At 49.2% G+C, this 23,298-nt stretch overlaps 1 protein-coding gene across 3 annotated transcripts in view; it reads right to left on the bottom strand.

The window, feature by feature from the left end:
- TNR (tenascin R) overlaps positions 1-23,298 on the bottom strand; it is a 321,400-nt gene that overhangs the window by 5,150 nt on the left and 292,952 nt on the right. For all 3 annotated transcript variants that reach the window (XM_080648668.1, XM_080648669.1, XM_080648670.1), the window contains 10 exons: positions 22,202-22,465; positions 21,127-21,396; positions 19,901-20,020; positions 18,897-19,043; positions 16,452-16,571; positions 13,505-13,648; positions 12,712-12,842; positions 11,739-11,871; positions 2,901-3,052; positions 1,541-1,637 (listed from right to left, as the gene is read on the bottom strand). In XM_080648668.1, the coding sequence (XP_080504794.1) occupies positions 1,541-1,637; positions 2,901-3,052; positions 11,739-11,871; positions 12,712-12,842; positions 13,505-13,648; positions 16,452-16,571; positions 18,897-19,043; positions 19,901-20,020; positions 21,127-21,396; positions 22,202-22,465 (1,578 nt within the window). The remainder of the gene's footprint in view (positions 1-1,540; positions 1,638-2,900; positions 3,053-11,738; positions 11,872-12,711; positions 12,843-13,504; positions 13,649-16,451; positions 16,572-18,896; positions 19,044-19,900; positions 20,021-21,126; positions 21,397-22,201; positions 22,466-23,298) is intronic.

The raw sequence follows: 23,298 nt of genomic DNA, 5'->3' as shown, positions 1-23,298 counted from the left end.
CTCTCAATATTCTTACATGACGTTTACCTTATATATTTATTACCTACATCAGCAAACAGAGAGCTGGTTACCTAATAGACACTCCATAAATTCTGACCACGGACTGACTGATAGCTACGCTTTACCTGCTATCCCCAGGCGTTGTAATAGGCAGCGGGGTTAAGAGATGAATATGAAGTGGTCCAAGCCCCACAAGTTTACATAGTATAGTCCAGGGCAGCCGTGGGCAAACTACAGCCCGCGGGCCGGATACGGCTGTTCTATCCGGTTCTCTTGCTCTCCCCTCCGCTCCTTTACTTTGAATTTATATTAGTTCACACAAACACTCCATCCATGCTTTTGTTCCAGCCCTCTGGTCCAGTTTAAGAACCCATTGTGGCCCTCGAGTCAAAAAGTTTGCCCACCCCTGGTCCAGGGGGACAAGGAAACGGACGCTGATTTGAGACAGGAAATTGGCCACAAAGAAGGGAGGGGCCAATTCTCCCACAGGAAAGGGTGAGACCAACGGGAAGGATGGGCTCTCTGGTCTGTGAATGGACGTGGATGGACACCACGGTGTGCAGGGAGGGACTGGCGCTCCTTGCAGAGGGAACATCAGTGATTCCGAATGTTCGCAGTTGGTGTGGGTGGGGCCATGTGGGGAGGGGAGAGGTGCTCAGGGGTGGGCGCAGGCTCCAAGGCAGAGGAGAGAGGCCCGGCCGGGAGCTCAGGTGCTTGGCTGTCACCTGGCGGCTGGCGAGGCGGAGTCCTGGAGACGGTTTACACATGGGGTTGGCCGCTGTGCAGGTTTTGGGCGTGAGGAAGATCATCCCAGTGGCCATGTGGACGCTGAGTGGTCCTGGAGGCAGGGAGGCCAGTGAGGGGGAAAGCGAGTGAGGCCCGGATGAGATAGTGACTGGGAGGTGTAGGAGGCCGCCAGTTCAGAACACGCTCATCTCCTCTCCCCGCCTCCCTGTACCAATGGCAGAACATCGCACCACGAGGGAGAGGCAGGTCATCAGGATGTCCCGCCGTCTGCCTGGGCCAGGTGTGTGCTTCCCTTCTCACACCTGCTCAGTTCTCAATCTTCACCTCCGCTCCTGTCAGATCTCGGGGATACTGATGGTCACCTCTATGCCATTCTCACTTCCCTCCCTCACTGGCCAGGTCAGGGAGTAACATCCCCCCAAAGAACCGAGCGTGGCGCCTGCCTCATTCTCTCTTGCCTGCAGGCTGGCTGGCTGGCGCTGCCCCGTGGCCCTCATGCCCCCTCACACACCAGGCTGATCCACGCTTTGTAGTTGCTTCCTGTCAAGACCCATCAGCATAAGAGACTATTAATAAGGATGGGAAGAGACGGGGCTGAGAGGAAAACACCACAATGAGATAAAAACAGATCAATAGTGCAGCCAAACAGAGCCAGAGGAACTGAAAGCAATTCACGAGCTGTCAACTTCTCAACAGACACGGGGGTGCTGATAACCCCAGATGGGCCCAGAAAGGAGTGTGCTGGACCCCGAGCCAGAGCGGCTCTCCAAGGGAAAGCAGAGCGGGGCCTTACCCAGCCAAAACTCATCCTCCAGGTTCCCGAAGCCAGAGCGGTACTCCGCCCACTTCCGGAAGAAGTCGGTCTGGCCATTCTGCCGCCTCTGGAACACCTGGGAAGAGAGGGGAGGAAGCTCGCCGGAGGAAAGTGGCTGTGAGTGAGTTTTCTATCTGCGAGGACAAGCTCGGACAAGGAGCACAGCGGGGCAGGGCTGGCGTTTGCACGGCCGTCCGTTCCGGGGAAGAACACAGCGCCTTCTCTCCAAGTGCAGAGGCCCCGGTGGGGAGGCCGGTTTGATGTGGACACTAATTTGCACCCTGCAATGTACAAAGGACTAGGGGACACAGCGAGCCCCCAAACGGGGGGAGTTGGTGGCTCTCCGATCCGTCCTTTGCACCAGGGAGTGCAGCAGAAGGGAGCATTTCTCACCGAAAGAACAGGCCCAACTTCACATCAGCAGTAACTGTCGTCATCCCATCGCAGGCAAGGCAATTGCATATCATTCACTTTGCGAGCTGTTTAAGTGCTCATTTCATCTAACCTCCAATACATCAGCCTCAGCTTCAATTTCCAATTATGCTTTACGAAGGAGGCACAAATATGTCAGAAAGAGAAAAGGAAATGTCTCCCAAGTGTAGCTATTATGAGCACAGTCCCCATTTCACTCCATTTAAATACTCCTTGCCATGCGCACCCACCCAGCTAACACCAGGCTGCTGCGGGCCGGGCTGTGGGAACCCTCCCATTTGCAATGGGGCAGGGACGTTAGTGAGGCCACCCTTCCCTCTTCTCTGTCCTGTACCATCAGACATGGAGGAGGGTAGTCACAGGAAATGGTGTCTCTTTCCCTAATGATTGTGCTCCCTGAAGGCTGGGACAGCTCTGGAGATGCACTGGGGAGGCCAAGGAAGGATGGGGACACGGTGGCCTTGGTAACCGGAGGTGGCTGTCCATGCTCTGCCCTCCTCTGTTCCCTCATATGCCGTTGTCCTACAGAAAGGTCCTAATGAGCTCCCCACAGAGGCTCACCTCTGCTACTCCTCTCACAGCCACAGACCCCAGCGGCAGGACCCGGGCCTGTCTGAGCCGCTGGTCCTGCCCTGGCACCCTTGCCTGCACTGCCATTGCAGAAGGAACCCCTCCCTGGGCCAGGCCACTGCAGCCTCCATATGCTGTTCCTCTCTCGGCCTGGCCAAGCCTATGACGGGGCTGCTGAGAAAGGGCCCCGAGGACAGTGAAGAGCCCCCAAGAGGGACAGGAGGGGGGTAGCTGAAGGGATGGGCAGAGGATGTGAGGTGTGGGTCCGTGGGTGCTGCACCCGGTGGACGAGGACACCGGGCTGTCTGCATGTGCGGGGAGCAGCGTGCGTACTTACAATCCAGCCACCCCCGTCCGTGGTCATGTCACAGTACACCTGGAGCTTCTGGCCGGGCTCTCCGTGGAGGAAGATGGTGTAGACCCCACTCAGAGTGTCGCCATTCATCAGGTGCTGGGCACAGTCTTGAGGGTGAGGGAACACCCGGCCCCCTGCACAGGAAAAGAGGCGACCTCCAGAAAGCATCCTTTCTCCCTCTCTGCGCGAGCCCCTTGAATCAAATCGGAGAAGGGTTCAGAGGGCCCGTGGGACCTCATCAAGAGCTGTGGGACATCCACTCTGGCCTCGCCCTGCATCCCGCTTAATCAATAGAGCAATCAGACAGTAGACCAGAGAGCTGGGCTCACGGTCTGGCTCCTCCACTTATCTGTTGTTTAGCTTAAGCAAATGGCCTGACTTCTCTGGATATCAGTTTTCTCATCAGTGAAATGGGGATGATAAAAATACCCCTCCCCCCAAAGGTGAAGATGTGAGTGGTTACTCAGGCGATGGTTACAGGTGCACGGGCCACCATGCATCCCTGGAGGGCCTCCTGTCACAGGATGAGAGGCATCTAAGCCAGCAGTCACCAATCTTTTGGACCTCAGGGACCACCAGTGGTCTGCAGACCACAGGTGGGCGACCGCTGATAAACAAAGCCTTCCGCCATCCTCACAGCAGACACTCAGGATCGCCCAGACAAGCTCAGTGTTAGCAAGAAGACGGCATCTATTCCTCGTGCAGAATAATCTCCCCATTGGACTCGACCCAGTGGCTGTGCTCTACAGTTCAGTGTAAGCTTACAGAGGCAGCAGGGGAACGCCCTGCCTCTCATCTCTGAGAGAGATCGGCCCAATTTGTAGAACAATATCTAATTAGCTGAAAGAGAAGCTTAAATCATGTGTCTTGAAGAGCTTAGCTTTAGGGCACATTTTAGTGCTTAGTAGGCAAGCTGAGGAGGAGAGACCAGCGGAGGGCTCTCTGGACTGCAGGAGCTGAGAGAGCACGTGCAAGGCCGAGCTTGCGAGTGAGGGGCAGTGATGTGGGGGCCCAGGAAATGTAAGGTAGAGGTGATCCTGCAGCCTTGAACTGTGTAGCAGTCATGAAGGGGCTGGGTAAGGACCTCATGGGCCAGTCACCACAGTGCCCCCTAGTGGCAGTGCCTGTGCACTGCAGGGTGTGACCCCAGGCCACTTGGAAAGCCTGCTGGAGGGTCAGAGCAAGTGACAGCCTCATGCCACACAAGGAAGGAGACATAGAGCCTTGTTGAAAGCCCAGGCCATCTGAGACACCTGTCACGGATCATCAGGGAAGCATCCTGCGTTGGGGAGAGGTTGTGGGGGTCCCATAGACTTTACACGAGGCCCCTCTGGAGATGAGTTAACCCCCAGCCCAGGCTGCCCTTCACTCTGCCACACCCCGGGCAAAGGTGGCTCCCTTCGCAGGCAGTTTGGGACAAAGGCGCCACCTACTTCAGGGAATGACAGTGGATTTCTACAGAACGTGTGCTTTGCTAAGTGGGTTTTTATTTTCGCTTAGTTCTTACAAGAAACTTGAGAGGAAGGCAGATCATTGTGAATCAAAAAAACTTATTTCACAGAGGAGACTGCACTTGGAGAGATCGCATGACTTCCTCCTGTCACCGGAACTCGGGTTTCAAACCTCAGTCAGGTGCTCTGTGCTCTCTGCTAAACGGACTAGAACATGATACAGGTTATGGGACCCACCTCCACCCGTGGGTAAAGGATGAATTAATGTCTGTATCTATCTCGTAGACACACAAAGCCCCAAGGCTACAGTGACCTGAAGAAGGGCCCCATGTTCCAATGGGCTGCCTTTATCCCCACCTGAAACCCAGGTCCTGACTAGCTGCAGGAATGCTCTTCGCTCTCTCTCATTGGCAGCTTGTCCCGGGGCTCATGAGTGTTCCCAATCCCACCTGTTCCTGGAAGTGGGGGACAGCTGCCAGTGAACTCCTCCCCACTCCCAGTTGCTGTGGGAACCCCGAGATTGTTTCCCAGCTTCCAGGCCTCCACCTGGTCCCGGGAGCAGCCAGCCTTCTCTCACGGCCTGGATTTCTCACTTTGGAAGATCAGCACAGAATGTTCTTGGTCTTCAGTGCACTCCTATCTTGTGCTCTAACAGCCCCTTCTCCTGAATCAATTCAGCTTCTTAAAGGAGCCAGAACCCCACATTTCTACCCAGTACCCAACACGTGTGTCCCCAGTCATCTTCTCCAAAATCTTAAAATGACAGCCTCCTACCAGCACGCATATAAAACTACACCAGACTTCAGAATAAGTGAGTAATCTTACGCAGGCTACTTCACATTTACCATGTAGATTATTTAATACTTACTAGTCTGTTATGGATACTTTTAAAAGCCTCAAACATACTAGTTGCTTTAAAGGCAGATCTACCAAAAACTAAGATAATAAACTGAGATGACTTGCCCTGGAGAAGAGACGTTTTGAAATATCGGAAGGACTGTCATATAAAAGAATTCATTTTTTTAAAGTGAAAAAATGGGAATACAGTCAACTTGGGATGAAATGTGATCTCAGTGGTGTCACAAGTGGGATGAAGGGCCTTGATTCAAGTTCAGATTCCTGTCTGCTGACTTAGCGTGTCGGGGGGGCGGGGGCGCTCCCCAGTGGATCCTGTTTTACCAGAGCTCCTCAGAGGAGTTAGGTACCCAGCAGCTTGGGAACCCCACTCTTCCTCTGGTACATTCTCCTCTTCTCTGAGAGGCCAAGAAGTGGAATTGGTCAGCTGGACTGTGCCCCCAAGGAACCCAGTGGTCGGCTTTCTCTGCCTCAATCCATATAGCTGCCTGGATAGACTCGGTCTCTCTTTCCCGATTTCCTTTTCTCCATTTCCTTCCCTCTCTCTTTCCCATATGTGTGTCTTGAGTGGGCAGGTCCCAAGATTTAGATGGGGGGTGGGGTGGGGATGGGGATGGGGAAGAGGAAAGAAGAGAGTCTATTTGTCCTTGAGTTTAAGCCTTGGTTCCAGTTGTTACCATTAGGTGTGCTTTGGGGTTACTGGACTTCGGCTTAGCTAATAATGAAGACCACACTGATTACTGTTCCGCTACATTCATTGTGTGTGTGCTATGATTCGGACATTTTTAGGGAATTGTCAGAACAGATTTCATGCATCCGAGACACTCTCAATGTCCTACCATCCACTATCAGCAGAAACACACCTTTAACCTCACACAGATCATCAGTAATTTTTCTCAAGGCAGACATTTCAGGACCCAGAACAGCACGGAGGGCTTCCTTCCCTTAAGTGCAGTAGCTTGGCCCGCTTGACAGAGAGGCTTTGTCTGTCTTTAAGGCACAGGCTGTGTTGATTGCCAAGTTAAGAGGAACACAATGCCAAGTGATCGGGACACTGAAATGACTCATAGTTAAGTGTTTCTAGATGTAATTGTGAGATCGATAGGACAGGCACTTACCGGAAGAATTGCTCAGAAATTGGTTTGTGTTGGGCATCGGAAGGCTGACTGCGAGTGGAGTGAGGTAAGCTACGTGATGCACAGAGCAATCAGCTCCAGCAGCTGGGAGTAAAGGAAGAGACCTTTCCGGTCCCTGCCCCATCCCTTCTGTGTGGGGGGTTCCTGGATACAGTCTCTAAAATGGTCTGAGTTAGTGGCTTTGGAGAGTGTCTGTCCACTGCCTATCCTTACGACCTTAGCATCAGGACCAAAGTGAGATGTTGGTGTTTCTCTCTGAGAACAGACCCAGCAGCGCAGGGACCGCCTCTGGCCACCGGCATTTACTGGTAGGTGTCTTTTCCCCAGAAGTGGGTTTGTGGGAAGAGCAAAGTTACCTGGTCAGCCCATACAGGCCATCAAACCTACCACCTTAGCCACCTTGAGAGCATCTTCTAACTCATTTACCTGTTTATCCTTTTATGCATTTGTTCAAAAAAACATATAGGAAGCATCTGTTGGGTTCTGATTACCAGGCTAAGAGATGGAAATATAAAAGAGAAAAATATATAGTCCCATCTTTCAGGTTGCTCACACTCTGGTGGGAGAAACATAAAATCATAATCCCAAATTCTATGTGCTTTGGAAAGGGATAAACACAGGGAGCCATCAAAACTTGCGAGTGAGCATGCCATGAAGCCCGGGGCTGGTGAGGGTAAGGTGAGCGGTGGGGCCTGGGACGGGGTAGGGATTACCAGGTGCTAATCAGAAAGGGCTTCTTAGTTTAGGAACTGATTGATATAGAAGTAAGCCACAAATTGGTGGGGAAGGTGTTTTCGGCCAATGAAAGTGCATAGCCTATTTTGGGAAACTGTAGGGTCAGCCTGGAGACAGAGCAAGGGCAGGTTGGATGGGTGAGGGAGAGCCTTGGGGAGGAAATGGGGACTGGTTTATGCCACTTAAAGAGCTGAAGCTTCTCCTGAAGGCAATAGGCTGAAGAGTCCAGCAATGGACTTCAAGCTCAAATTTTTAGAAAGCTTGTTCTCATTGTGAGTGAGATGGGGGTGAGAATGAATGAGATGGGGGTGAGGCTGGAGGTAAGACTTGTTTAGGAGGTAGTAGTAGTGGGAACCCAAGAGGAGAGGTGGCAACAGACTTTGAGGGGATGATGGGAATGGAGAATCAACTGAGTCATGGCCAGCTTGGATGTCTTCCTTGTACACAGAATTGCTGAGGAAGGTCCTCAAGTTTTGCAGACCATCCGCTTTCTACCCATCAGGCTTTTAAGTCTTCCCTTTGAAGACCAACTAAAGATACCCTAACAGTAGAGAAACATTCTGACATAATCTGCCTTACTATTCCTGGGACTCACTTATATCAGGAGACCCACGTCCATGGCAGATTAGTTGATCATAGACTGGCAGCTGCCAGACTTGTCTCTGTGTCCTTGCTTCAGCATGGCAAGGGGAAGGTTGGGTCATGGTAATGCCATCTCCCTGGTCTCTTCCTGGCCCTACTTGCATCCATTCTCCATATCTGAACCAGAGTGACATTTCTATAGTATAAATGTGATCTCTGTCTCTCACGTGCCAACAACCTCCCAATGACTTCTCCAACGGGATGGCTTCTTGCAATTAGATTACAACCCCAGGTCCTCACCATGACCCACAAGGACCTGCAGGCTCCGGCCCTGCCTGGTACTCCTTTACCTTTACCACTGGCTTTCTTTTAAGCTTCGGAACATACCAAACTCATTCCTCCCGCTGGGTGTAGTCATTGCTCTTCCCTCAACCTGAATGCTCCGCCTTGTCTGATTCACTCTCATCTTTCATGTCCTGGCTCATATGGCCTGACATCCTAGCTGAGGGCAGGGGCTGGGGCTGGGGGAAGGAAGTGGCAAGTGATCATCAGGAAAGCCTTTCTAGTATAGGAGCCGTCCTGGAAATTAGCTCTCCACATCGGTCCCTAGTCCATTACTCTGTTTATTTTTATGGTCTCACCACTACTTGAAGTTACCCCATTTCCTCCTTTTGTCTGTTCCCACTGCCTCATGCCCTTGGAGTGTTTAGTATAGTGTGTAACCCACTGTGAAGGTTCATTCAATATTTGTTAAATGTAAGATACCATATGGACACTATTTTCCTTCCTATGATTATGAAAAGGGAAATAGGAATTCGATTTTCTGAGAACATTTGGGACAGTATGTCTAAAAATGGGCCTGATCAAATTCTGTATATAGTGACATTCAAGGCCCTATAGTAGGTGGCATTACTGCTTGACAAAATTCACTGCTCTCCCTATAGAAGGGCCACACATCCCTGTCCAATTGAGTAGTACAGACAACTCTATCTAAATAAATTCAGTGACATGGACCAACTCCTTGAAAATCATCACCTACTGAGAGTCACCCAAGATGAAACAGACAACCTCAGTGGTACTATTAACTGATAACTGCGGATTTGCATGGCCCACCATCTGCTCTCCCAGAACCCAGGGTTGGCCAATCTTCATTAATTTTCACAACTTCCCAAAAGGAAGCTTGTATTAGAATAGACTCTCAGAGTTTCCCTAAAAAGCCCCAGAGATCAGCTCAGCCTGGATGTGGGATCCCAGGGACTGGAGCAAAGGCAATAAAGAAAACTTCTCATTCCCCATCTCTGGGAACCTCCGCAAATGATTGTCTCTGCTTAACCTCAAGGTTAAGAAAGGTTAAGACAGCCTATTTTATAGTGTTCACTGCCTGTGAGGACAGCTTCAGCGAGCGCCTTGTTTGCCGCTTATAGGATTAAAAGAGACAATGAGATCTGCTTCTCAGGAGATCACCGTCGCCCAGTCTCTGTTGCTCTGTGGGGAGTCTTTGTTTTCTCATTTATATTCGTGTCTCCAAAAGACAAGTAGACCTTGGATGAAATTTCAGGCGACAGTATATTATAAATAATGCATCCATATTTTTCTCTTCTGTTCTACTTCTATTAAATTCTCCTTGGAGTTTTGTGCAAACACCAGGGACAAGAGGACAGGAAGCTATTAACGTGATCGTTAGAATGATATGGGCTTACGTTCTAAGACAGGCATGCAACCAGGGAAGACATCTTGGTCAAAGGAGGCTTTGCAGAAGCCAATCATTTTTCTATTTTTATTTTGTATTTTTAACACCTCAACTCTTTTCCAGCCCACTAAGGAGTCATCTGTTTGAAATGAGTCTCTTTTCTTGGCCCACCCAGGACAAGATGTGGGCTTGTTAGTAGATGGAGGCCACTTAGGGACCCAAGTTTAAGCTCTTTCATTCCATAAGACAAGGCATAAAAAGTGCTTAGAATGATGGGCTGAGACCAGCGTCCTAAGAATAGGGTGATGCTAAGTGGAAAGCTCAGATACTGTCAACGAAGTCAGAATGGATGCTGGTCGCTAGACTGAAATTAGCCTCTGAATCCATCAGCCCTGGTTGCCATCATAGAGGAAGCTCTGGGATTCCTCAGCAGGAGCAATTCATGGGGCTCAGATTGGCAGCACTCCAGTCTTCCCAGTAAGCACAATGCCCTGATCTTTATATCTCTTCCTCCTCCTCCTCCTCTTTTCCCCTTCTCCTCATCCTCCTTCTTTCTCCCCTTCCTTCATTTGAAATAGGAGCCCACATATGGAGCCTACGGGGTGCACTATGTGGCCTCCAGTGTGTGGGGGAGTAAATGAGGGTTCTGATGGGGTGGCGTGGCAAGGCAGTGAGGACGCATTAATACTGACATTCAAATGACCGTGCAGGTTTACTGTAATTTATTCAGGGAACTTTGCATTTGGGGGCGCTGCTTATGTTTCTGTCATCTGTGTCCTTTTTATGGGAAAGAAATTCTTAATTCAGTGAAAAGTTCCAATCCAGGGCTTTTGGATGGCAGCTTGGAAAAGAGGAGTTTGGAGGACCCTTTAACCTGTCAATGAGCAGGGAAGGCTTGAACAAGAAGAGGTAGCACCTTGGTTCTGAGACAGACCTGCCTTGAAGGGGCACGAGGGAGTATAGTTGACTTCAGCCCTACAAAAGAGATGAGGTGTCTTCCAGTTTCTAGTTGGTGAGGACACATTTTGGATTCATGTCTTGGTTGTGAAACCAAGGTTTATTTTTATTTTTTAACCAAAAGTTTTTCTGATTAATGTGCTCATTGTAGTCACATTGTAAGACTGAAAAGTATAAAAAAGAAGGAAAAAGAAGACTCATTCACACCTCACTATCCTAAAGAGCCACTGGTGACAGTTGGTGTGTTGGATCTAGTGTCCTGTTTTGTCGTTTAGAGCAAGTCTGCTGGGGGAGATCCCCGCGTGGGGATGGAGGACTTTCCATCACCTCTCTGGGGTTAGGGAGTGGGCTCTGGGGCCTAGGCAGGAATCCGTCACCCTGGTGCTCTGAGATGGCAGGCAGACATGAGTCTAGAGATAAGGGGCAAGTTCACACTTGCCCCATACAGGGGCACAGCCACACCCCAGAATATGGGGCAGGGAGAGAATTCAAAGTCCAGACCGGGTGGTCCCATGTTACAGACAGTAGAGAGAGGCACCGTGGGAAGCAGCAGAAAGGATTGGTGACAGCATAGACGCCAGAGCCAGAACAACTGTGGTTGAATCCCAGCTGTCCTATGGAAGAGCTGTGGGCTCTTGGGGGAGTTACCTCCTCTCTCTGTGGCCCCATTTCCTCATCTGTCAATAGAACACACCTCAAAGGCTGTCCTGAGAATTACATTAGATCACACATGTAATGCAGTTAGAACAGTGCCTGTCACACAGCCCCTTGCACACATTAGGACACTCCTATCCTTTAAGGACATTTTCAAGTATCATCTGCTGATGCTTGGACGGGGAAGGCAGGAGGATCAGGTGAATTTAGGAGGAGACCTTGGTTCAAGTTCAGACCCAGCTGCTTACTAGCATGGAAGTCACCTGTTGTCCATGCACCTGTGAAATGGCACCGAAAAGGCCCTCCTCCCCAGTTGTTGTAAGGACTACGTTGTGACCATAAGAATGCAAAGTGCTTTGTGTGTGGAGAAGAATAACAGGTTTAATAGTGAGGGTTCACTACCACTTCCTTTATGGGTGGATTTCCGATTACAGGTGGCAGGCAAAGGGGGAAGAACAAACTCTGCTGGAAAAACACCTACGCAAAATCTGAACAGGAACCTGATGTCTTTACTCGGTGCATTTAGTTGGTCCAGGTGGACCAGGGAGATGTACTGTGGTCCCGCTGGTTGCGTTGATAGTGAGAGGTTTCCTGGCAGGAATTAGGGGGGAAAGGCAGGAATGGAAGCAATAATTACTGTCCTTCGCGGGAGGAGGCAACTGAGTTTCTTGGATGGCCTCCTCCTTGGCCCATTCTCCTCGGCAGGGCTGCCTGAGGTCACACAGGGGAGAAGGCAGGAAAGTGGCAGCCAATCGCTCACCTGTGGTGAAGGCGGTGGAGGTGAGGCTGCTCCTCTCAGCATCCTGGGCCGCCTGCAGGAGCACCGTGTAGTCTGTGCTCTCAGACAGGCCCTCCAACCGGATCCACGTGTCCTCTGCATCCACGATCAGCTCCTGCAGAATGAGCCAGAGGACGGGCGATGGGAGGGAGGGACCGGCTCGCAACGAGGGGTGTGGGGAAGGGAAGTCCGGATCCCATGGCCAGCTAGGTCAGTATTGCAGTGGCCACTGTCATCCTGTCCACCCCACAATAAGCAGAAAACAGAGCCAATAAGCAGAGGACAGCTCCTGCCTCCCAGGGGCATGCTGGGTAAATGTAGGCACCTGGATGGTTGAATTGGTGCTTTTTGGATTGCACTGGGCCTCCTCTTGGACTGAGGAGCCCTAGGGACTCCCTGCTCCACATGCAACAGACAAGCGCTGCTCAATCTGTTCTGCATGTTCAAGCTTCCTGGTAGGGTTTTACTCTAAAAAAGCCCTCCACTGCTAGCCCCGTCTGACAGCCTGCGCTCTAGATGGATTGTTTCAACCGATGACATTGTCATCTCTTTGCAGTAGGCTATGTAGCCTTTCTAGTGCTGACCAGGAGACATAAGAGCCTGCTGAGTTTGGCATCCAGCTCATGTGTGCTCGGTCCTGCTAGTGAAAGGTCCTTCCAGTTCCACGTACTGATAGTGGCTTGGAAGTTTCCAGCACACTTCACTTCATCATGTTGGAAGCACCGGCACAGCCCAGCGAAGTTGCAGGGGCAGACACCCCCACTGTCCAGGGAAGAAGCAGGCACTCAGGGTTAGTGTTTTGCCTTTGTACAGAGCCAGGACTAGTGCCCAGATCTCTGACTTGCAGACTGCAGCTCCTTCCTCAGCAGCAGGCTGTGCTTCCATCAGGGAAAACCCAGTTTGCTCCTGTGGACTGCCGGATAGAAATGGTCCCTCCCCCTCAGTTGACGCTCACCTTGCGGCTTCCGTCAGTGGATTTGTAGGTCAGGACGTACTTCTCGACCTCGGCTCTGGGCGGCTGCCAGGAGATCAGGGCACTCTGTCTGGTGACCTCACTGGCGGTCAGGTTTGCAGGAGGGTCCAGCACTGCAAAGAGGAGAAAATGCCGAGAGCGCCTGCCCATTTGATTCCAGGCACATGTATCCGTTTGCCCACCTGTGTGGTCTCTGGGCTGCTCACATGCTGACCCCAGTTCTCGCTTGGACAGGAGCAGGAAGGGCCCGCCAGGCACAAGGTGATCCTTTAGGGTCATAAGCATTCTGACAGCTATTTCCCACTCCCCTCACCGGGCCTCTGGGCCCAGGGGGACATCTTCCAATCTGACCCTCTGTCTGAATTTATGACCTTGCTGCACCTGCATGTCTGTGGTTTACTCTTGAGCTTAAAACACTCTCAGATCTATACCTTTGTCTACTGTTCCCCTGGCCACGACTATATCCAGCAACTCTCCCCAACATCAAGCCCTTTGATGTCCCGCAGACTCTCTGGCCAGATGCATTTACAGGACTGGCCCCTCTTGGCCTGGTTTTACTGCTGTCACCAGACCCAAGTCAGAGCAGAAAGTAGACGTGTGTCCGCTGACTCCACTGATTTTTGCTGGCGTTTGGGCTGCAGTCAACTAAAGTAAGGACAGCTCATTCCTGCTTTAAAAGCTGTAGACTAATCCAGCCCACCACACGGAGACTGAGCATCCTCAGCACACACAGGAGCCTCTGGGATGCTGGCCATGTGGCTGACCATGCACTCACGCGTGGAGAAGTTGGTGCTGATGGTGCCACTGGTGAGAGGCCCACTGGTAGCGTGCATGCTGATGGTGTAGTGGGTGCGAGGGAGCAGGTCAGTGAGCTGGAACTCCTCACTGTCTCCATCAACTAGGATGGTCTCTCCAGCAACTGAAACCAGATGGACATGGACAGGGATTGAATAAAGAAAGACTTCCCAAGTCTAAAGGCATTTCGCAGGATTCCATATTGGAGAATTTTTTTGGGGGAAAAAAATTCAGAGGTTAGTTTGACATTTTATTCCATATAAGCATCCCCTCTGATGTTGTTTTACATCTTGAGAAAAATATTCCTTATTTGGAAGCTGAATTGTCTTTTTTTGTAATTGCTACTCAGGACTCTGGAGTTACAAAGAATAAGCCGAACTCTTTGTCTACATGACCCCATCTTCCCCGCCCCCATTACCTGAATGAGAATTCTAAAACTGCCACAGTGCTGGCTTCCTTTCTCTAGACAGGTAACAGTTTACCAGTGTCCCTGCTAAAATGCAAAACTCAGGAGAGAAATGATTGAGCTGTACTAACCAATAGGATCAATGTTAGCTTTTACTTGTGCCAATTCTGTGAATCCATTAGGTTTTGAGACAGTCTCATAAGGTTGTCACAAGCAAAGAGTATTACTAATCAAAGACCTTATTTATAAAGCCTCCAACGCAGCCTTGGGTAGTGGATTTTGTGCATTGATTTCTATTGCCGTTTGCCTTGTTGCATGAGTTTTGGACCACTGTTTCATTTCATTAAAATATATTTGAGTTTGGATTCTACCCATCACAGTTTTGTTTTATATGCAAATTTGGTAAGCATACCTTCTCTGTATCCATTCAAGCAGTTGATAAAACTGTTCATTAGACCAGGGCCAGGCCCCCTCCTGTGCCTTTAGAATACTCCTGAGTCATTCAGCATTGAACCAAGTTCACTAGGCACTTGTTCACACTAGATAAGTGGGAGCTGAGGTGGCCAGTTTCCCGTGGTCTAAAGGCAGGCAAACAAGTTAAAATCTAAACGAACTCTTTGGAAGAGCATACAAATGCAACACCTGCCATCGGTCAGTGCCCCAGCCACACAAACTGGCAGCTCGGACTCTCTGTGGTCTCTCCTATCTCTGCCAATGCACAGGCTGCTCTTGTTCTTGGAGTTCCCTCTTTTCTCCTAGTCTCTAAGATCTGCCTCCTTTCTTCCCCTCAACACCGGGATCCCAGTCAATGGCCATGGATGTGGCCCAAGATGTTTTGTGCTTGCCTGTGTTGTGACACTGCTCACCTGTCTGCACCATTACAGGGTGTGAGTTCTGTGAATCTGTGTGTTTCATCTCTGAATTCTTATAGCCTAGTAGGGGGATGGCACGTGGAATGGCACCAAAAGGATTTGTTGAAAGAAAGAATGCTAACTGTTGTGATGGAGTTGTACTTTTGTACCTGTGGGTCGGTGCATCTGACTCTCTTAGGGGAATAACAAAAGCTTTGACAAAGGAATGGTGGTGAAGGATGGGTATACTGGGCAGACAAATGGGGAGAGAATTTCCTGGTGGAGGAAGCAGCATGTACAAATGCACGGTGGCTTGAGAAGGCATGGTGAGAGGTAAGAAATGCAGGATTCTGAAGGGCAAGGAGGCATGGGAGGACTTGAAATAGACTGTGAGTGTGTGCAGAGGGGTTAGGATGTAGCCACAGGAAAGCTGTTCATTCTCTGAGGAGGGGCATTCAATCAGCTACAGTTCTACGCAACTCCGTATATGACCCATCGTGTGTTGTCCATCTAAGTGATAAGTGGGTTTTTCTAATGCCTTGCTGAAGGTTCTAGAAGATTTGCCAATAAAAAAACAAGGACATAAAGTAGTTTTTGGAAAAACTTATTCTTAGGGAACCTGTGCTGGTATGGAAGTTATCATTAATTATTTTTCCCTTTTGTTTAATAGTCTGTTTTGGTTTCTACTTTCCCAAGTTTTGACAATCAGTTTACCAGTATTTTTTTTGTAGCTTATAGACTTGGCATTCTCATAATTTTCTTAAAATTTATTTATTTTTACTTGCATTTATTGGAGTGACATTGGTTAATAAAATAATATAGGTTTCAAGTGTACAACTCTGTAACACGTCATCTGTATATTGCATCGTGCATTCACCACCCAAAGTCAAGTCTTCTGTGACCATTTATCTCTCCTTTACCCTCTTCTTTCTCTCCCCACACTTCTTTCCCTCTGGCAATCATCATACTGTTGTCTGTGTCTGTTCTTTTTTAATTTCTCTTAATTTTGAAAATTAAGACATCTGCCTGACTTCTGTCCTCTGATATCTTTGTTCTCTGGATTCTTAAAGATAACCCACAACAATTGTGTGATGGCATATGTAATATAGGCAGGGAAATAATTTCTATAGGCCTAGAGACCTGGACTACTCAACACTATTTTGGTTTGGGCTTCACTATTCAAATAGCACAAGGTGAACAAGCCTTATGGTGAAGAAGACACTGAAACTCCAATTTTGGGCTGCTCGTGGGTAGAGAAGACCAAAGCAACAGAAGAGTTTATTAGTTCTTGGTCCTTTGTCACTGTTATGTATTATCTGCTCTGAGCACGGTCCTATTACTAGTGTTTTTCTTGCTCTTTAAATATCTAGAAAAGTCTGCTTTCTTGCTCATAGCATTTTGGGGGAAGTCTTAGCTAAATTCTGAGTTTATCTTCCTAATGTGATTTCTCCAATTTTGTATTTGCCCTTGGTTATGTGCCCTTCTTGCGCCTTTCAGATCCCGTTCTCTCAATTACCATAGTTGATAGAGTTTGGGGACATTTTGGGGGCAGGAAAATCTCTAATTTGTCCCTCAGATTGACAATATGCCTTTTTTAAACTTTCATTCTATATTCTGCCCCAATCCCCGCCATGCCCACCTGTCTGAGGTGCAGACCCGCAGACACCCACCTGCAAAGCGTGTGAGGACAATGACATAGCTCTCCACTTCGCCCACAGGCGCCTTCCACTGCAGCAGGGCTCCCGTCGGAGTGATGTTGGTAGCAATCAGATCCACAGGGTTGTCCATGGCTGCAACAGAACAGAACAGCAGGGAAAGTAGGCGCAACGACAGGCTGGTCCCGTGAATGGTCCCCTGTAGTTCCACCCACAGGGTCTCCCATACTGTCACCCACATGCACCTCTGCTGCTGTGCCTTACAAAACAGTGAAGTGAGTGGACACCGTGCTTCTTTCTCCCTTCCTGGTTCGTTCCATCAGCCCCTTCCTCTTCTCCCCATCTTCCTTTCTCCCAAGTACCCAATTCTCCCCAGATCTTCCTGTGAAATAATTAACTGACTTATGTGCAGAGGGCTTGTCAGGTGCTGTGGGGGTCCCAAGGTATGGCCGTGTGTCTTAGGCGTTTCAAGCTAGATGGCAAAACTGAGAACATACAGAAATTGTTCTACCTCTTTAGTGAAGGGGAGAATATGCTTCTCAGGATATTTGCACTTCCATAGCTGTAAGGGCTTGACTTGTGACGTGATCCCTGTTGAGTGTTGAGTGTGGTGGGAGCTCCAAGTAGGCAGAGTATTTCCAGCTCCTAAACTTGGTAGGGTCTCAATCAACACTGTGCAGTGACTGAATGGGAGTGAGGTTACCTCTGAAGTCCTACCTGACTATGGTATTCTTGCTTTTCTACTCACAAGACTCACTCTGTACTCGGTCCTGCTATCCTTTTTGTGACAGAGAGACAAGGAGATTCTTCCAAGAGTGCCTATCGGGGGAACCAGGTCTGCTGTTATAGGACCACGCTCCTATTCTAACTTGTCCATATTCTACGTCTCCCTTCCCCAAACTTGGGATATATTTTAGAAATGGATGTTATTATAATACTAGTTTAGGTATCAGTTCAAACTTAATGTCATGTAATTTACTTTTGAGGACCATGATGTCCTGTTCTCTAATCAAAGGTTTTTATTGTTCGCCTATGTCCCTCGTTTCAAAGCAATAGCAAGAAAATATTTTTATAATTTTAACATCTGAATTGTATCCCTAATCTGGGCCTTCAGTGACTTCTTCAAATGGAACTTTATGCGAATAAAAGAAGAGTCTTATGACACTGATCAGTTTGATCTGAGTTTAAACCCGAGACCCTGAAGGAATACTCACTTCCAAAACTTGTAAAATCATAGACCTCGTGTTAAAACAACAAATGACAACAAAATAAGGCATTTCTGTGAGCAATCTGGGTATTGAAAGTTTGCAAAATATTGCTGCCTGAACTTGAAGGAGGGTGGTTTGGGTTGGTGCACTGTTGAGAAATACTTGCTGAGGAATGAGTTTTTTACTTAAGTTTCTGCTCTCTTTTACGTTGGGGGTTGAAGACTCTTGAAATCCATTTAGTTGTCCTCAGTGAGAAGGAGCCTACTTTCTTTATCATGAATTTCTAAGACTTTCAAGAAGGTGTGAAGGAGGCTTCTATTGACTCATTGGGTATCACTTCGGGTCCATATATCTTGATATTTTATTAGTCACAGATAATTTAGTGGAAGGGGTAAGACTGAACCCAAAACATGGCTGGGTTTTCTGCAGTCACAGGCCTGGAAGGAGACCAGGGGAGATTAGGATATTCTGGGATGTCTTTAGAAGAATGATTTTGAGTTTCTGAAGGGATGTTTCTTTGGCCGTGGCCCTAGAGGTGCTATTTCTGTACTTGTTCGAGTATCTATAGGAGCAGTGAAGAACTCAAGTTACATTCCCTCGCTCAGAAAATACTGTTCTCTGAGGGAAATCCAGGTATTTCCCTAAGGATGCTTTCCCATGGGCTGGGGGAACAAAAGCTTAACTGGGGCATCAGGTTATCTGGGCTTAGGACAGAAAGCTTTGGCTGTCCCCACTGGTGACTTCTACAGCAAGTCTGTCCTATCTGCAAGGTGGGCTGGCTGAGGGGCAGAGGAGGCCACCACCTTCTTCCTCCATCCCTGGAGCAGAAAGGAGCCACGGCAGCTCCTTGGTGGTTGTGGCCATATTTGATGAGGGGTTCCATGACCCCACGGGTTACTGGAATAACAACCCCTTCCTTCTCTGAGGTGCAATTTTCTTGAGTTGTTTAAAAAATTAGATGACATGATTCAAACTCTCTTTTGAAATTCACTTCCATTGTGGCTCCTTGAAAGGTCACATTTCAAATAGGAAGTTCCTGACCTAGACCTGCACAACCCCCAGGGGATCAGGAGGAGAGAGGACTCTCAGGGAAGAGAGAAGTTGCAAATTGCTTTGCGTGATGCAGAAGTCAGAGGGGTGCCCAGGAATGGAACCTCTGAATCAGCCAGAACACCTTCACGCTTTGCCTCTTCTGTTGCTGCAGGTCCTCAGGCAGGTTCTGACTTGGCCCACACCAGGGAGACAGACCTACCTGTGTGCATGAGAGTGCAGACACGCTCACTCTCCTCCCTGCCCCGCACGCTGTTAAGGCTGATTTCGTATTCGGTAGCTGGGTACAACTTGGTGATGGTGAATTCTGTCACAGTGTTGGGCACCACTGAGCTGTCCAGCCGCCCCACTAAGGAAGAGCAGAAGTCACTATTAATGCTCAGCAGAATCACTTATCAACACAGTTCATGGTTCAATCTACATAGGAGCTCCCGGTAGCACTTGGTCAGGAAGCACCGATGGGTGCAAGGCTCAGCACTCAGTGGGAGACAAGGTTCATGGACTGGGAATGTTGGAGCTTAGAGACTCTGCATGCTGGCTCCACCCCCTCACTTTATAGGCTCCTCGGAGCAAAGGAAAAAGAACTATTTATTAGGTGATTTTCTAGCACGCCGGTCTTTGTAAAGGCAGTATAGAGGGACTGGCCACAAAGGGTGGTTCCTGCAGACCTTGAACACAACCCCATCCCCTCCTGGAAAGTGAGTGTGTCCTCAGCCAATGCCACATGCACCAGTAAGAACTGGCAGGATACAAGTGAGGTCTGGGCCAACTTCCTCTGACTCATAGCTTGGCCAGAGTAGCAGAAAGAGGGCCACTGTCACTGTGGTTTCCTCCAAGCCCCCATCTGGTTCTGCTGGGTCTTCACGCATCCCCCAGGGCTCTAGTCTTAGACTTCGCTCTCTCGGGAGCCCACATGACCCGGCTCCTGGCATATTCTCTCAGGGTTCTTTGTGCCTCACTGCACTGCCCGGGGAATAGGGAGCAGTTGCTCTGCTGGTGAAGGGCCTGCTTTCTGGATGAATGCAATCCCACCTTTTAGGAAAGGAGCTGGTGAGTGCAGGGTCCTGGGCTGCTCCTCACCCACCCACTCTCGTTCTGATGCCACAGAGAGGAGGACAATGCAAACTGGGTGACAGCCTCTGGGACACGCTACTTCTCCCAGAACCAAATCCCATTTGTCTCTGAGAAATGGAATGGCTTTATTACCTTGGGTTGGCCGATACGATACTCGGTAGTAATCAAAAGATGCGACAGGAGGGCTCCAGGAGACCACAACTGAGTCCTTGGTCACATTGCTAATTGTGATGTCTTTGGGGGGATCAATTCCTACAAGGAAGCCGGTGGTTGTGGGAAAAAGACAGAAAGCACAGTGTGAAAAAGGAGTTCCTCTCCCTGGTTTTATGTGGACCAAGAGCTAATGGTGTCCCAGACCGTACTGAGTGCTGGGCACCCTTAACACCATGGTCAGGCTGAAGTCTCACCTGCAGCCTCATGGGCGTGGCCCAAGCCACATTTGTGGAGGGTGTTTTAATAACATAAAGTCAAGCTGGCAAGGTCTGTGCCTGTGCGGCAACTATTACCTACCTGAAGGCCAACTGGGGAGCTTCCTTTAAGTTTGTATGTTTTGTTTTAAACAAGAAGTAACATGGCTATTTTCTCTTGGGCAAACCCAGCTCTGTCAATCTCTATCCCTTATTTTTTTAGCAGCCAATTTTGATTCAATTTGGAAAAAAATGCCTATTGACTGGAGAGGGATTTCAGAGAAAATCCACTTTCCTAAACTCTATTTCATTTTTATTGTGCACTTCAATGTTTTAACTGCTAGATGGAAACCAGGTGTGTTGAATCCACTTGTCCAGTTGTGAGTTCTTGTCAGCATGTAGCAAACTACCCAACACACATGTCTTCACCCATGTTCACACTCATATTTGGGAATGATGAGATGAGAATGATCCAATCCATCTCAGAGTGCCTGTGTTTTCCAAACAACATGCAAATCAACCCCATTCTCTAAGTACCAGGGCCCTACATGTTTGAATGGGAGTCCCATCTGATTCTGAAGAAGCATCATTGATCAGTTAAGAGATGGCTCTCCAGAATAGAAACAGGTATCTCTTTACTGCAGAAGGTTTTCTTCTTGCAGACTAGCTCTCTCCAGGGCTTTCTCCTAGGCTGCTAGTGGGAGGACCTCTGGACCAACACATTTAAGCCCTGGCCTCCACAAGACATTGGGCCCATCCTACCTTCTAAATGGGAGTTTCCCATCTTTGCATTGTATGCAACTACGGAAGAAGTGGCTTTTCCACAATAGCTCACAGACCCTCTTTAGCCGAATGAGGCCGTCTCCTGCTCCTTGGGTGTTTCACTTGGTAAATTTTGTTAACTTGTCAAAAGCTACTGTCACCACCTTCTGTCAAGTCCCGCAGGCTCACCTGTGGTGATGGAGCCCACGATGGGCTCAGAGGTCACCGTGCCATGGACGGCCACCAGGTTCACGATGTACTCGGTGGCCGGCTGCAGGCCCATCAGGACAGCGTGCCTCTTGGTGGCATCCAGGGAGACCTCCGTCATCTCTTCCTCTTCATCCCGGGGGCTGTAGTTCAGGATGAGTCTGTCTGCTGGAGGGGATGGGTCACTCCAGGTGATGTTCACGCTGGAGGAGGTCACGTGAGAAAAGTGCAAATGCGAGATGGGGCGGAAGCCTGCAAAGCAGAGAGATGGGTGGTTCTGAAACACAGGTGAGGTAGGGGGGCCACCTGGCTAGAGGAGCTATCTGACCAAAGGGATCTGCTTTCCTTGCTAATAAGGACCACGCCTTTTCCCACTGCGCCAGAGGTTCCACTTCCACATGCTCCAGTCCTGTCCACGCTCCTTTCTCCAAGCCTATACTGAAAAATGAAGGGTAGACCAGCATTACATCTGTGAGTTATTCATAATAAGATCCAGGATTTAAAACCTCGATCCTGGAAGGGATTTAACATGATCCCATGGGTCTTCTGATCACCCACTGATTTACTGCAGGTAAGGAAAGAGACAGAATCAGCCACTCTGTCTGGGCTATGAAATCAGACGCAAATTTTCTGACATGCAGGTGGCTTTGCTCACCTCTCCCCTTTACTTCAAACCATTCCCTCTTGATGATTTATTGGTGTCTCCTCTACCTGTTCTTTCTCTACCCACATTCTGCCTTCCTCTATATGAATAGGGCTCTGGAAGAGTGGGTTGCCTGGGTCAGTGGTTGGCAAACTGTGGCTCGCAAGCCACATGAGGCTCTTTGGCCCCTTGAATTTTTAGCAAAGGCCAGCTTAGGAGTAACCTAGTTAAGTTAATAACAATGTACCTACCTATATAAAGTTTAAAAAATTTGGCTCTCAAAAGAAATTTCAATTGTACTGTTGATATTTGGCTCTGTTGACTAATGAGTTTGCCGACCACTGACCTGAGTGACCTGCTCACACTAAGACCCATGGATCCCTGAGTGCAGCTGGGCTGCTGCTGCCCTGGTACCTGTGAAGGCATCCACGGTGGACTCCAAGCTCTGCTGCCGACCCCTCTCAGCGGTGATGGAAATGATGTACTCTGCCCCAGGCTCTAGATCGGTCAGTGTGTACCAGGTCCTGTCCTTGGGCACAGTGACTTCTGAGGCGATCCCAGAGGATGGGGTAAAGGTAATTCGGTAGTGATCAATGGGGCCACTGGCCTTGGTCCAGATGAGGGAGATGGAGGTCTCAGAGGAGGCTGTCACCATGAGGTCTCGCGGACTGTCAAGTTCTGAGGATAAATATTAGGAGCCGATTTCACACAGGAGGGCCAGTAATTTGTTGGAATCATCCCTGACCCCGCTGTGGACTTCTCACTATCAGCAGGCCTGCTGACCATGAGGATAGCTTACTTGTCCTTGCTGACACTTAGCTCACATTTTGTTAGACACCTTCCCTTTGAAAGATGGCTGGGGGCTTGGCAAACAGATTGAAGAAGGGCATTATCAGCTGGCTGCTGATTTCCAAGCTCCGAAAATTCATTGTCTCTCAGTCTTTCTTAGTAAGCTGATCAGGGCAAAACGAGAGCCACAGGTAGGGCTGTACCATTCCTGGCAACAGTGGCCATCTCTGTTTCTGAGGTCCTTTTGACTGACATGGCCATGGGTGTGCAGGCAATTAGATCTGAGGCCTCCTGGTGACCTACGTGGTTCTCTAGAGAGGTTGTCTATGCTCAGCCCACGGTTTGTACCTAAGGTACTAGAGAGACTCTGAAATTTACCTGGGACTTGGAAGTAAAAGTGCTGGATCGAGAGTAGTAAGGATATCGTGTGGACTTTTCCATTGCCCTTAGATTTCATGGGCTATTTCAAAGTCTAGACCTTCACCCCTCAGGTCTTTCTGAGGTCTCCTGTAGTACATTAAGGGATACCACATTCTGCCAGCTGTGGGGTGGTCCAGAAGAAATATGACCTGCTGTGGTGCCGACTTATTTGGAATTTTCCACCTCTGCTCTGGACCTCTCCTTAGACTATGGAGGGCCATGCACAGACCTGTACTCCATCCTGGATGTCGGATGTCAGGGGGAGGCACAGGGAATCAAAGAGTTTTAGAAGATGGTTGTTT

Source organism: Plecotus auritus (assembly GCF_963455305.1).
Source record: "Plecotus auritus genome assembly, chromosome: 12".
Lineage (NCBI taxonomy): Eukaryota > Metazoa > Chordata > Mammalia > Chiroptera > Vespertilionidae > Plecotus > Plecotus auritus.
Note: the sequence above shows the minus strand (reverse complement) of the source record. Positions and strands in the feature narration are given on the sequence as shown.